Consider the following 13717-nt stretch of genomic DNA (forward strand, 5'->3'; position numbering starts at 1 on the left):
AGGCTTGAGCCACCATGCCCGGCCACTAATTCCTACTTCTAGGTTTTCTTAAAACAATTCTGACCCACCTTGGCCTCCCAAGGTACTGAGATTACAGGCGTGAGCCACCATGCCCGGCCAAATTTTAAAGCTATGTAAACACTGAAAGGGAGACAAAATTTAAGAATACAAGGAAAATGAATTAGATAATCAAAAGTTAAAATCTTTATATATCACATACACTCTTCAAGTCTAATTTTTGAGGTAATCTTCCCTAAATTAAAGGTTTTTTCAGAAGCTTGGAGAATTAATGTACAAAAAGAGTAGACTAGAATGAAAAAATTATTAAAAGGGTATATTAAGCATTTCTGTAACATCCAATGACAGGAAAAAGGAAATGAATAAATGTCTGTATTTACTGTTGCGTTGCATTACTTTTGAAATGTCTACTCTAGTAAAGAAAATACAGATATCAAAACCAAGTAGGCTAGAGTGTATATCCCATAAAAATGTAAAAAAAAAAAAAAAAAAAAAAAAAACCACACATGAAACTGGCACCACAACTACAAATGAAAGATTTATTTCAGTTAACCCTAATAAACAGTAATTTGATTATACATTTTATTATTAAACTTTTAGGTTCAGGGGTACACGTACAGGTTTGTTATACAGGTTACTCATGTAACAAACAAATATTTATAGATACATGCACATGTACCCCTAGTTATGATTATACACCTTTGGGATAAAAAAAAGTGGGAGAAAAATCTTAGTTTCATCCAGTAGCCTTGTTGGCAGTAACACTACTTTCAAACTACTATGTGTATGTCTGTATTGTACAATAATGAAAAGCAATCATGTTACTGTTTTCAGTTTATGAGAACACAGGCAAATATAAAAATCAAAGTAGCTAATTTGTTAATAGTGCTTATTCATTTTTTTCTGTTCAAAATGCACATTTTCAAGTTCTGTCCACTAAAAATTCCTAGACTCAATGAAAATCCAAGAGCAAAATGAGAATCTAGTACCCAGAGTGAATTCTCTAGATACCGTACGTACCCCAATTGGAAAAATGGCCGACTCTCAGATTGGAGGGAGGAAAACACAAGATTTGTCTGGGATATACTGGGCCAAAAAGCTAAGCAGCTCTCAAAACTAATGTGACAGGGAGGCAACATAGGTCTCCCACCGTCCAAAGATGAAACAATTTGCACTTCAAAAAAAAAAAAAAATGCAACTGACTAGAAGTAAAAAAATCCATTAACCAATAAACACTAAAGAAACTGAAGGAGAAAAAAAAAAGGGAGGACTGGGGCAGGACTGCACTAACATTAAGACATTTAATACACATAGCAAAACAAAAAACACAAATAGGATGAGAGGACCTTCTCTGAATTTTGACTAAAATAAAACCAATCATAAGACAGTTTAAGACAATCAAGCAAATTTAAATAAGAGCTATCATTTACCATTAGTATTTCAGAAATTATCTAACATGCATTTGTGTCTTAAAGCTTTCATAATAAAAATATTAACAGTAATTCACAAGAATGAGAACTGACACACTGAAACTAACACTACCATGAGTAAAGAAAACTCTAAAAGTAGAAAACTTACATGTTGGTACTACTGGTGGAATTGCAGGGGGTGGCACAACAGGTGGGGGAACTGGAGGCGGCATGAAACCTACATGGAAAAAAAAGAACCCAAAAAATAGCACAAGAAAAATTACTTATTTTAAATCAAAGATTCAAATAGCTACAAACGAAACTTCATATTCTTAAAATGGACTACAACCTCATATTTATGTATTTTTTTTCTATTTTAAAAATGGCTTTTATATATGCTGCCTTATTTGATCCCTAATAAGCTAGGTAAAGCAAAGAGATCCTGATTTATGAGAACATCCTATTTACTTACACATTCAAGTCCTGTAGCATGCTCTATGGTGCTGTAAAATCAAAGATCAATAGGAGTCAGGTAAACTGTTTATATATGCCACTTTATTTATTTGATACGTGTGTTTACTCACTAGATCAAAATGTTTCTGTTTCTTTGGATAACACTATATTATGTTTTAAGCATTGAAGTAAATCTTCTATTTAATATTGACTTTTTAATGATTTCAATTACATTATTAATTTTAGATACCGAGTCTATGTTTCCCAGGCTGGTCTCAAACTCCTGGCTTAAACCATCCTGCCACTTCAGCCTCCCGAGTAGCTGGGACCAGAGGCACACACCATGGCGCTCAGCTTTTTCATCATTTTAAATATCACACTGTAAATCTGCTTCTTTGCAGTTTTTGAAATATAAAGCTACCATTACATTCAACTAGAAAATAATGACTAAAATAATTTTAAACTATAAAATCTACTTTGATATTCAAGGTTTGTTCCTCCTCTCACAATCCTGATTGTAACTAAGTTTTGTGGTAAATTATATGATACACATATTTAATATTTTTAATAAGATATACCTTTTGTACATTTAAAAAAGTGGCTAAAAGTAAGAAAAGAATAAAAATACATGATTTTTCAACAAATTAATAAGGAACGACTTTATAAAGCCTATATGGTTATGATTTTTGAAATAATAACTTAAAAACTTCTGAAATATTTAATTTTGAAATCACAAATAGAGAAAATTAACAAACTTTTCAATATTTAAAATAAAGTTATTAAAATCTGTATCAATTTCCTATTACACGTTAAACTGTAATTTAAAACATTTACAATTACATGACCTATAAATTACAACCATTCTCAGACAACAAATTTTTTAGTCTTGCTAAAAACTCTACCCAACATCTAAGAACTTAAGTTACAGAAGTCAATATACTGTATTTCTTCTCTTATAATATGCAAATAATTCATGAATTCAAATACATTTTAATTTGGAAAAACAATATATATATTGTTTTGACCTAATAAACTTGATAACAAAATTCCTGAATTAGAGTTTCTAGGTAAAAACTGTAACTTAAACGGGTATCTCATAAAGTAAATACATATAACTGCTTACACAGTTTAAGGTGGCGCTTTTAGGCTGGGCACGGTGGCTCATACCTGTAATCCCAGCACTTTGGGAGGATCGCTTGCTTCCAGGAGTTCACAAGTATCTCTCCATCATTCTTCTAACCTAATCTCCCATGGTCTAATAATAAAAGCTTTCCTTTTTTTTTTTTTGAGACAGGGTCTCACTCTGTCACCCAGGCTGCAGTGTAGTGGTGCGAACACAGTTCATTGTGGCCTCCACCTCCTGGGCTCAAGCCTCCTGAGTAACTGGGACTAAGGTGTGTACCACCTCGCCTGGCTACTTTTTTATTTTTTGTACAGACAGGGTGTCACTTTGCCTGGGCTGGTCTTGCACTCCCGCACCAAAGCAATCCTCTCACCTCAACCTCCCATGGTGCTGGGATTACAGGTGTGAGCTACCACGCCCAGCCTAAAAGCTCTATCTTAAACTATAGATTTAGTTGTGTTTAAGTAATCTATACCTGGAAAATCTAATTCAAGAAACTTTTTTTTGGTTTATCAGTAATTTATTAGGTCAGTACTTGCTTTAGCAGCACATACCCTAAAATTGGGATGATACAGAGATTAGCATGGCTCTTGTGCAAGGATAACACACAAATTTGTGAAGTGTTCCATATTTAAAGAATAAAAATAATTTATTAGGTCAAAATGAAGTATTACAAATTCAATTAGCCTTTTAAATATAATTTCTAATGTCTAAATGGAGCCTACTGATTCTTAGGAGGGACAATGCAAATTTTCTGATGAAATGCTGATAATTATTAGAGAACTTCATATAAAAACTGCAACAGAAATTTTACATTAAGAGTAGTAATTCTTTTTTTTTTTTTTTTTTTTTTTTTGCCTTTTTTTCTTTTTGAGACAAAGTATTGCTCTGTTACCCAGGCTGGAGCACAGTGGTGTGATCTTGGCTCACTGCAACCTCTGCCTACCAGGTTCAAACCATTCTCCTGCCTCAGACTCCCGAGTAGCTGAAATTACAGACCTGAGCCACCACGCCTGGCTAATTTTTGTATTTTTAGTACAGATGGGATTTCACCATGTTGGTGAGGCTAGTCTCAAACTCCTAACCTCAAGTGATCTGCCCACTTTGGCCTCCCTAAGTGCTGGGATTACAGATGTGAGCCACCATGCCTGGCCACGGTTTTCAATTATTCTAAAGAAATTCTATTTTTCTGTGCCAGTGCTTCTTCTCCCACCAATCTGCATCCTGAGAACAAGTTAGAAAAGAAAACTCTCTGGCCCCTACCACAAACCGAGTAAAGCAAAAACAGTGGAGGCTGGGTCCAGCAATCTGTGCTGTAACAAGCCTATGCATGCTAAGGTCTCAGAACCACTGCTCTATGGTATTTAAATCTGAAAGAACAACAACTTAAATGATAATCTAAATAGAGTTCAAATATTAAAACAAAAATTCCTTACCAGGTGGTGGTTGTGAAGGGTTAAAACTTGCTCGTAAAAAAGGAGGTGGAGGAATTGGACTAAATCCAGGAGGAGGAACCGGCATCGACACAGGAAATGCTGGTGGGACTAAACTAACTGTAGGCACGGCTGGCGCCACTGGAATCTTTTGTGGACAGACAAAAAAGTTCAGTCATCAGTTTATTCACCTGCATCTTGGAACAACTAAAGGCAAATTATTCTATTTCTCTTTCAGGATGGTAACAAATACTATTAAAAAGGGTCTTATGCCCCCTTTTTGTATACTTGCAAGTGAACCGACTTAGGGTAAAAACAAGGCCATGTTATTCAACAGATAGTTTTTACTTGGAGAATATGAATTTGATCTTACATTCAAGTGATGTAAACTAATGGTCACCTAGTTCAAAACTGAGTATTATGCTCCATTTTAAATTGCCATGTCCCACTCAGTAACACCTATGCTATGCAACCTAACCACCATTAGGAAGCATGTCAATAACAGCTTTAGAATGGCTTAAATTTCTTATAAATTTAAATTTATTTTCTAATCCTAGCATAAGTACCTTTTACTCACTCTAGGTACAAGTCGCAAGTATTCATCTGCACCACAGCTTTAGCTCTCTTCTAAATTTCACATTACATCAAGTGTCTGTTCAACATCCCAAGTGTGCTGACAAAAAGATACTTCTACCTAACACGTATGAAACAACTGATTTTCCAGTCATCCTTCCCAAAAGAACTCTTCTCACAGTCCTTCCCAGTCTCAGTAAATGGTAACTCTATCTTTCCAATTTCTTGGACTAAAAACCTTGCCTCTGCTTTTGCTCATAATAATCCCAAATCCAATCACACTAGGAAAAGTCCTGTTGGTTACAACACCTTCAAAATACACCTAGTATCTGACCATTTCTCATTACCTCCACTATTTTCTCATTACCTCCAGTGCAACAGACACTCCAGAAGTCTATTCTGAGCCATCACCAGCCCTCATCTGGATTGCTACAACTGTCTTTTAACTGGTCTCCCTACTCAAAGCTCACTACAGCCTAGTCTCAAAGTAGTAACCAGTGCAATTCTTTAAAACTGTAAGCCAGATCAAGTCACTCCTCTGCTCAGAATCCTCCAATGGCTCCTCATCTCTCTCTCTTTTCGTCACATGTAAAGACCCACCATGTTCATCTCATTCCAAGTGAAAGCCAAAGTCCTTAGAAAGATTTATCTTCAACTAACTCGCCTTTCACTGGCTTTATTCTAGCCCACTTAACACTCCTGGACCACACCAACATATTCCTGGTGTAGGACCTTTGCACTGGTTGTTGCCTCTGAACAGAATGTTCTTCATCAGATATCCACATGGTTAATTCCCTTAGTGCTTTTAAGTCATTGCTCAAATTTCTCATTCTCGATTAGGTCTATCCTCACCATTCTATTTAAAATAGATCAGCCTTATGCTACCTTTTTCCTTCCATAGGATCTCATAATCATATTTATTTTACATTTTCTGTCACCACTATTGAGAATAAAAGCTCCAAAAGGGCAGAGATTTGTGGGGGTTTTTCACTGATACCTAGAAGAGTGAGTGTCACAGAGCCAGTACTCAGTAAGTATTTGTTCAATAAACATATTTAAATATGAATGACATCATTTCTAAAAATAATTTTTCAAAAAGTATTTGATTAAACTCATTAAAATAACTTACTGTACTATCAATTTGACTCTTCAGAAAAACATGAATCTAAAAAAATCCTGTGAGTTCTCAGAAACAATATTTCCATATTTATCTTTATTTTAATGTGTTTAGCACAATGATACCACAGCATTAGCAGACTTTTTTTTTTTTTTAAGAGATTTAAAAGAAATATTCTTTTCCCTAAAACTACCGACAAACATTTATTCTGATATGGAGATTTTCATTCCGGTTTGATAAAGTAAATACATGATTAAAAACAGAAATGTAAAAGAACACATTAAGGAAAAAAAAAAAAAGACCCACTTCAACACTAACCTGCAACATAGCAACAGGAGGAGGGAAAACCTCTGCCTGGGTTGTGACCACTGTCTCCTTTTCAACTGGAGTTGGGCTCTGAGTTGTCTGGACCGTCTCTTTAACAGGTTCTGAGCTTTTCACAGTTTCCCACTCTAAACAAAATATTTGAAATTGATTTGCTTTGGATAGGTGCAACTTTTCATTTTCTTCTTTGTATTCATTTATTTCACATCTAAATTCTTCATCTACCTTGGCACATCTTTAAGATATATCCAAAACTGTAGGTGCCACTCTAGACTTCTGCCCAGAATAATCTGATTAGGATACTATGGAGTTCAAAAAACCATGACACATGAGACACAAAGGAAAGACACTAAAATATTTCATCTAAAGAAAACACTTAGAAGGGATATAATAGATACGTATATCTCAATGGCTGGCTGATATAAGAGGAACTAACCATACTCAATTTTTTAATCACAAAATACAACAAAGGAAGACCAACTAGAAGAGTATTAATCCAATACAATAAAATCCTTCTGAAAACACAGCTATGCAAAAAGAGAACAAAGAAGCTCTACTGGTTCCTCTCTCATGCTTCTCCATCTCATTCAAAGTAAAGATCAAGTAAGATAAGTAAGATTTATATGACTTTGCCCCTCTGTACCTATCTGCCTTGATCTCCTACTACTCCTTCCTCACTCACTCTGCACAAGCTATACTGGTCTCCTTATTTTTGAATACAAACATGGCGCTTGCTGTTCCCTCCGTATAGAGTGCTCTTTCCCCAGATGGCTGCATGCCTCACACTTTCAAATATCTCATTCTCCGTTAGATCTTCTACAACCACATAAAAACTGCAACACCTCCATGCCCACATTGCCCATTTCCCTTCCCTGATTTTTTTTCTTTGAACTTACTGACACTAAAGTACTATATTGTTTATCTATTTTGTTTATCTGTTTTCTTCACAGATAAAGTATGAAACATGCGCTAGTAAACTTTATAGCATTTGAGGCTTTATGGGCCATGTGTTCTCTGCTGTAAGTGTTGAACTGTTATTGCAAAAAAAAAAAAGTAATATAAAATAGGTGAACAAGTGAGCATGGCTGTGTTTCAATAAAACTTTACAGAACAGGCTACCAACAGGATTTGGACCATGGATAGTACGTTGCTGACCTCTGCGCTACACTCTACAAGAGGAAGAATTTTTGTCTGTTTATCTCACTGCTCTAATTCCAGTTCCTAAAATTAGGCCTGATACACAGTACAAAGTAAAATATCTACTAAGTGAAGATACTGGAATAAGCAGCCATTGGCGCGGGTGGGGTGAAGAGTAGGCCTGACAGGAAGAGGTTAATAGAAACAAAAATGGTTCAAAATTTTGCATTGGTCTGAGAAACAAATATTCGGAAAATTAGCTAATTCTGATAAACGAGCTAAGGTGTGAAGAAAAAAGGTGTGTATATACATTCCAGTTCTTTTTCAAATGTTTAGATTTCCTATTGGTTATAACTGCAAATCGTTTTGTCAATTTTTAACTGAAATCTTTTAAAATAAAAAGACAATTTTTGGGGGAAAAAAAAAAAAGCAGGCTGGATGATCATTCGGTATTGTAAAAGGCATCCCAGAAAGTATTTAACATTGTATGAATCTGAACCTCCCTAAACTAAGATTCTATTCCTGCTATTTTCAACATGGATACTACTCAAAATAATCTGCAAAGTGTTTCAAAGAAACTTCCCAAGTTCCCACTTAAACTGAAGCAATCACAAATATTTAGTTTTTAAAATCCCTCCTACACATAACTCTCAAGTATGAAAACGAAAAAAAAAAAAACTCATACATTTAAAAATGCTACCTTTATATAGACTTCCACACTTTCTAATCTATACTTTGACATCTATGAAATAGGTCCCACTAAGCATGTACACTAGGGCACAGGAATGTATCTTTAGTCTTTTTTGGGAGATGAATCCAGGATACACAGTTAATGCTATCACCCCAAATTCATTTCAGCTACAACCTTCTAACCATAGTTTTTTTAAACAATAAAAAGACCTTAAAATTCTTACCAGTATTTACAGTCTCCTGATCAATCATGCCTCCTTCTGCAAAACCTTCCAAGTCATCCACTTTAACTTTTTCCCATGGTATATATGTAACTCCAAGATCCACATCCCAGAATTGTTTGTATTCTGTTTTTACACCTTTGTTTAAAGCCCAAGCGATCTATTGTAAATGGGAAGAGGAAAAAAGAAAGCTTATATGCACATACTATAAAAACAAGGTAAAAATTTCGAAATTTTATTTAAACAATGTAAACACAATAAAATTGGTTTTAGAAAACAGTTGGAAAAGCAGAGCTGGAAAACTAATTGTAGCCAAAAAAATTTTTTTCCAGTTGTTTTTCTTTGTCTGAGACAGGGTCTCACTCAGTCGCCCAGGCTGGAGTGCAGTAGCACAATCACGGTTCACTGCCTTGACCTTGCAGGCTCAAGAGATATTCCTGCCTTAGCCCTGCAGTAGCTGGGACTGTAGGCAGGCAACACCATGCCCAACTAATTTTTTTATTTTTTAGCAGAGTTAGGGGTTTCATCATGTTGCTTAGGCTGTCACAAACTCCTGAGTTCAAGTGACCCACCCACCTCGGCCTCCAAAAGTGCTGGGCAGGTGTGAACCACTGCGCCTCACCAGTTTTGTTTTTTAAAATGAAACTTACATTAGACATAGTATTTACAATAAAGGATTCCCACTTCTTATTGTAACTCTAATAGTGCAATGCACTTCCAAAGAAAATCCAAATCCACTTTTCACCATAAAAATGTCAAACTACATCAGGGGTGATTAGAACAGCCATTTTTCTTCACTTTTTGAGACAGGGTCTCATTCTGTCGCCCAGGCTGGAGTGTAGTGGCATGACCATGGCTCACTACAGCCTTAACTTCCTGGGCTCAAAAGATCCTCCCACCTCAGCCTCCCAAGCAGCTGGGACCATAGATGCATACCATCACACTCAGCTAATTTTTACGTTGTTTTGTAGAGATGAGGTCTCATGTTGGCCAGGCTGTTCTTAGACTCCTGGGCTCAAGTGATCCTCCCACCTCAGCCTCCCAAAGTGCTGGGACTGCAGGTGTGAGCTGCCACACCTGGCCCGTTATTTTAGAAAAAAATCTTTTATTCTAGAGGAGACTAGGGACACTTCAGTTTACACAAGAAACTTAGCCATGAATGAAAACAGATGAGCAGATATTGACTTTAATGAAAGTAGTTATTCTAAAGTTTTTAATTCAGTTGCAGAAACTGATGAGATAAACTTCAAATAACAGAAAGCAAATTGTGAGTTAATCATAGAAAGTAATGGAAAGATATTCAAAACATTCTCAGTATAAAGACTAGGAAGAAAATAAAAATATTCTGGTAATCTCTTCAGAAGGGCCTGGTTTATATTTTCAAAAACATGTCAAGAAAAAAGAAATCAATAATATAATTAGAAGGTATAGTTAAGGAATATTGGGAGGAAAAGTGAATGAAAGACAATACTATAAAATGAACACGTTCGGCTCATAGAATGGTGCCCCAGTTGACTCAGAAAGCTGTGCAAGTGTAATTTCAAGGAAGTAATTGACTGAAGTTCTCGTTATTGGACTTATTCTTACCTACATCTAATTCTGTAACTCAATGAACTGAAACAATAAGTTTCTGATGAGGTTTGTCCATAACACTTAAAAAGAATTTAATACAGAGACATTCTAACAATCCAATAAAAGAGCTTGTGACCCTTTTGTGAAAAACTCAGACTTTAACATAACAGACATTAAAAATACTGCCCCCCAACCCCAAGTTCCACTCCACCAAATCTCACCTTAATGACCTTGGACCCAATTTTATACGATCCAGAACTGAGTTTCTGAAGAGCTCGAAATGCATCTTGTCGATGAACCATGCAGACATAAGCACAGCCCCTGGGAGGAATCATCTAATTAAAAAAAAATTTTTTTAAGAAATGGTATAAGAAGACAAATTCATTCCGGTATTTTATGGTTTAAATGATACAAAACATTGACTACTTACTAATACTTCAATTTTGATAGATTACTGACTTATTTTCCCCTTTCTTTCTCCAGCTGTTTATTAGTAGGTACAATTCATGTACAATTAATAACTCAACTTTTAAAATCCCAAAATTCAAAACTCAATTAGGTATCATAAGCCATGATACATGAAATCTTAAATATCATATGGCAATATTTTTTGAACACAGAAAAAGAACTATTAAAAACAAAACAAAACAAAACGTATAACTTCATATATATAATGCCACCAGATAAAAGGAAAGTAGTAGTATATAGTCAAAATATTTGAAGGCAACAATTTATTCCCAATATTACTTCAATTTTTCCAAATGTTATACTGAGTAATGCAAAGAGGGTTTTTCTTTTGGGGAATTATCTTATCCTTAATATAAAATCCATAATCTGAAAGAACTGATAAAAATTTTCAGTCTTATAAAACTTTATTTTGTTCAAGTGCTTCTGGCAAAGGTTTTAACAAGAAGAAAATAGCCTCAGTATTAAGATTTGAGACTGATTTATAAAGCATTTAACTATTCTACAACTACCAGACCATAAAATTATCCTTAATATATTAACTCAGAAAACTACGCACAGCATTTCTTTCTGAGAAACTCAAAAGGCATTCTATCATTTTATTTTCACTCAATACCTAAAATAAGCCGTATCTGTTATTAACGCTTACACAGAAACCTTTTCCTCGTCCTTGCTAACACTTCAAGCTACTGTCTCTTTAATATTAATATCAAACTTCTTAAAAGAGAAGTCTGTCTAAACCTTGACATTCTTCTTTATCTATTGCAATCTAACTCTAATTCCTCACCAACCCACTGGAAAATACTCTACTCTCTTCAAGCTCACCAGTGACCTACTAAATGCCAAACTGAATGGACTTTTTTGTCTTTGACGTCCCCAAAATTAAATGAGTGGATTATGAATCTTCATTTCACAAAATAACTTAGTGCTTATTAAGTACTATGCTCTCAAAAAGTAATACAATAGAGGAGAGGGATAAGGCAAACAGATGCTCAAGGGACCACGATACAATAAAGACTACAAACATGATCAACAAACAGGAAAATACAAAATGTTACTTGGACACAAGGTGTGTTCAGAGCAATGATTCCTGCTGTGTGTCAGAATCACCTATGCAGCTGTGCACTTTGCTAAAAATTTGAAGACATTGAGCATGGGCATCCCTAATTTTTCAAATGTCAAGACATATTACTGATATGCAGCTAGAACTGAGAATCACTAGTTTAAGGGTAGGGGTAAACCAGAAAGAAACTTCAGAGAAAGTCTATGATTACAGACTCTGAAAGATAGTGATGTTTTAACAGGTAAAATCTAAAAAGACAAAAGAATAAGAGAAGTCGACAGCACTCTTGTGGTATATAGACAGAAGTCTGAAGTACCCAAGTTGAAATCCTTAACCAATCACCTTTTTATCACCTGTGTAACTTAAGCAAATCACGTAGTTTCTTTATTAGAAAAAATCATATTTGAATTACTTAACCAGCTTCTTAACGAGGCTCCAAAGAGATCATACACAGTCAAAAGTAAGATGCAAAATGGTTCAACTCAACTCAAATAAAGAATTCTGTTACTATTACAGAAAAGTCAAGTTTGGCCATTTAAGGAAGACTGGGAAATAAGAGTAGAAAGGAAAACTGGGCAATTTTCTGATAAATAATGATAAAAAGACACCACAGACATAAAACTGTAACCACAGGGAATGAAATCAGAAGCCTGATGAATTCGGTCTCCTCATACTTCCTGCTACCAGTATGGATGGATGGATGGATGGATGGATGGATGGATGGATGGATGTCTCCCCAAACAAATGACTACAAAACATTTCATCACACAGCAGGAGGAAGGAAGACAGAGAGCACATAATTTTTAAATAAAAGAACAATTAAAATAGCAAACCAAGATGTCTGACCTTCAGGGAAAAGCATCAGGCCTCATGAAGAATAAAACAGACTCAAAGGAGGAGACTGAGTGGTGCAAAACTAGTGCAAGAATCCAGAGTGAAAGAGTTATGCTCAACTTACTAGCAATTTGCTGGCCATACTAATTTTCTTACCTGACATTTGCTCTGTTTGATAAAAAAGAGAGTAAAGGAGCACAAGACAGTGAGAAGAAAAACGCAAAAGAAACTGGGATCCCAAGCCCAGCTGTGTCTCCACGACTGCTTATGTGGTGATGTGCAAGTGACAACAATTCTGTGGAACTCTCCATTTCCTTAGACACATTTTTTAAAAAAAGGAATTAAACTAGACCACACATAGGGTTCCTGCTAACTCAAACATTTGATGATGTTAGGAATCAAGCATGCTACACTGCTATAAAACTCAAGAATATTTTGTTAGAATTCCACTAAAAAATAAAAATAATTAAGGAGAGAAACAGCACCAAAATAAACACAGACATTATCAAAGTAAAGCAATTCTTTTAAAGATGTGTATTATTTAAGGCAGACATTACTGGGCTAATTAGGAACAGAAGTGATTCTTCGTATTAATAAAAACCTCCTTTTTTTAAACCTTAAATTATTAAGAACTGATACTTGCATTAATGGATTCAATTTGTCCAAACTCTTCAAACAGGTTGGTTAAGTCTTGCTGTGTTGCCTTCTTGTCCACTTGCCCAACCCAGAGAGTAGTACTACATACTGTCAAGACATAAGAGACAAACGACCTAAATCATATAGACACAGTTACTTCTTTCAAAAGTAGCTGAGGAAAAAGCAGTAATAAACATAATAATTAAATTTAAGAGAATATATTTTTAAATAATCGTCAATGAACACTTGCATCTGTTATGTTTAAAATCAACTAAAATCACAAGTATTAATTCACATCTCTGCCAAGTCAACCACTTGCATGTCACCCGTTTTCAAGCTTGCCTGCACACTTGAATCATCTGTGGATGCCAGGGTCCCACTCTAAAAGGATGAGTGGCATGCAGTATCAAAGACGGGGAACTGAGAGTTGTAAAATTCCCTAGGTGATTCTAATGTGTAAACAAAGTTTCAAAACTACTTCTCACCGTAATCCCATTTGTGAACCTTTCCTTTTCTTTTTTTGAGATGGAGTCTCAGAGTCTCACTCTGTCATCCAGGCTGGAGTGCAGTGGTTCGATCTTGGCTCACTGCCAGCTCTGGCTCCCATGTTCACACTATTCTCCTGCCTTGGCCTCCCGAGTAGCTGGGA

At 35.4% G+C, this 13717-nt stretch overlaps 1 protein-coding gene and 1 non-coding gene across 14 annotated transcripts in view; one reads left to right on the top strand and one right to left on the bottom strand.

Annotated features, from left to right (window-relative positions):
* The window catches only part of SCAF8 (SR-related CTD associated factor 8), a 227473-nt gene that overhangs the window by 132716 nt on the left and 81040 nt on the right, over positions 1-13717 (bottom strand). For all 13 annotated transcript variants that reach the window (XR_012095005.1, XR_005241337.2, XR_012095006.1 and 10 more), the window contains 6 exons: positions 13076-13176; positions 10292-10405; positions 8502-8658; positions 6445-6578; positions 4440-4584; positions 1597-1665 (listed from right to left, as the gene is read on the bottom strand). Coding sequence is in view for 7 of the 13 variants with exons in the window: in XM_008007654.3 (XP_008005845.1) it covers positions 1597-1665; positions 4440-4584; positions 6445-6578; positions 8502-8658; positions 10292-10405; positions 13076-13176 (720 nt within the window). In the remaining 6 variants the exon portion in view is untranslated. The remainder of the gene's footprint in view (positions 1-1596; positions 1666-4439; positions 4585-6444; positions 6579-8501; positions 8659-10291; positions 10406-13075; positions 13177-13717) is intronic.
* LOC119625436 (U6 spliceosomal RNA) lies at positions 3535-3638 on the top strand. Its single transcript, XR_005241637.1, has one exon. It is a non-coding gene; the product is annotated as a U6 spliceosomal RNA (small nuclear RNA).

Source organism: Chlorocebus sabaeus, chromosome 13, assembly GCF_047675955.1.
Source record: "Chlorocebus sabaeus isolate Y175 chromosome 13, mChlSab1.0.hap1, whole genome shotgun sequence".
Taxonomy (NCBI): Eukaryota; Metazoa; Chordata; class Mammalia; order Primates; family Cercopithecidae; genus Chlorocebus; species Chlorocebus sabaeus.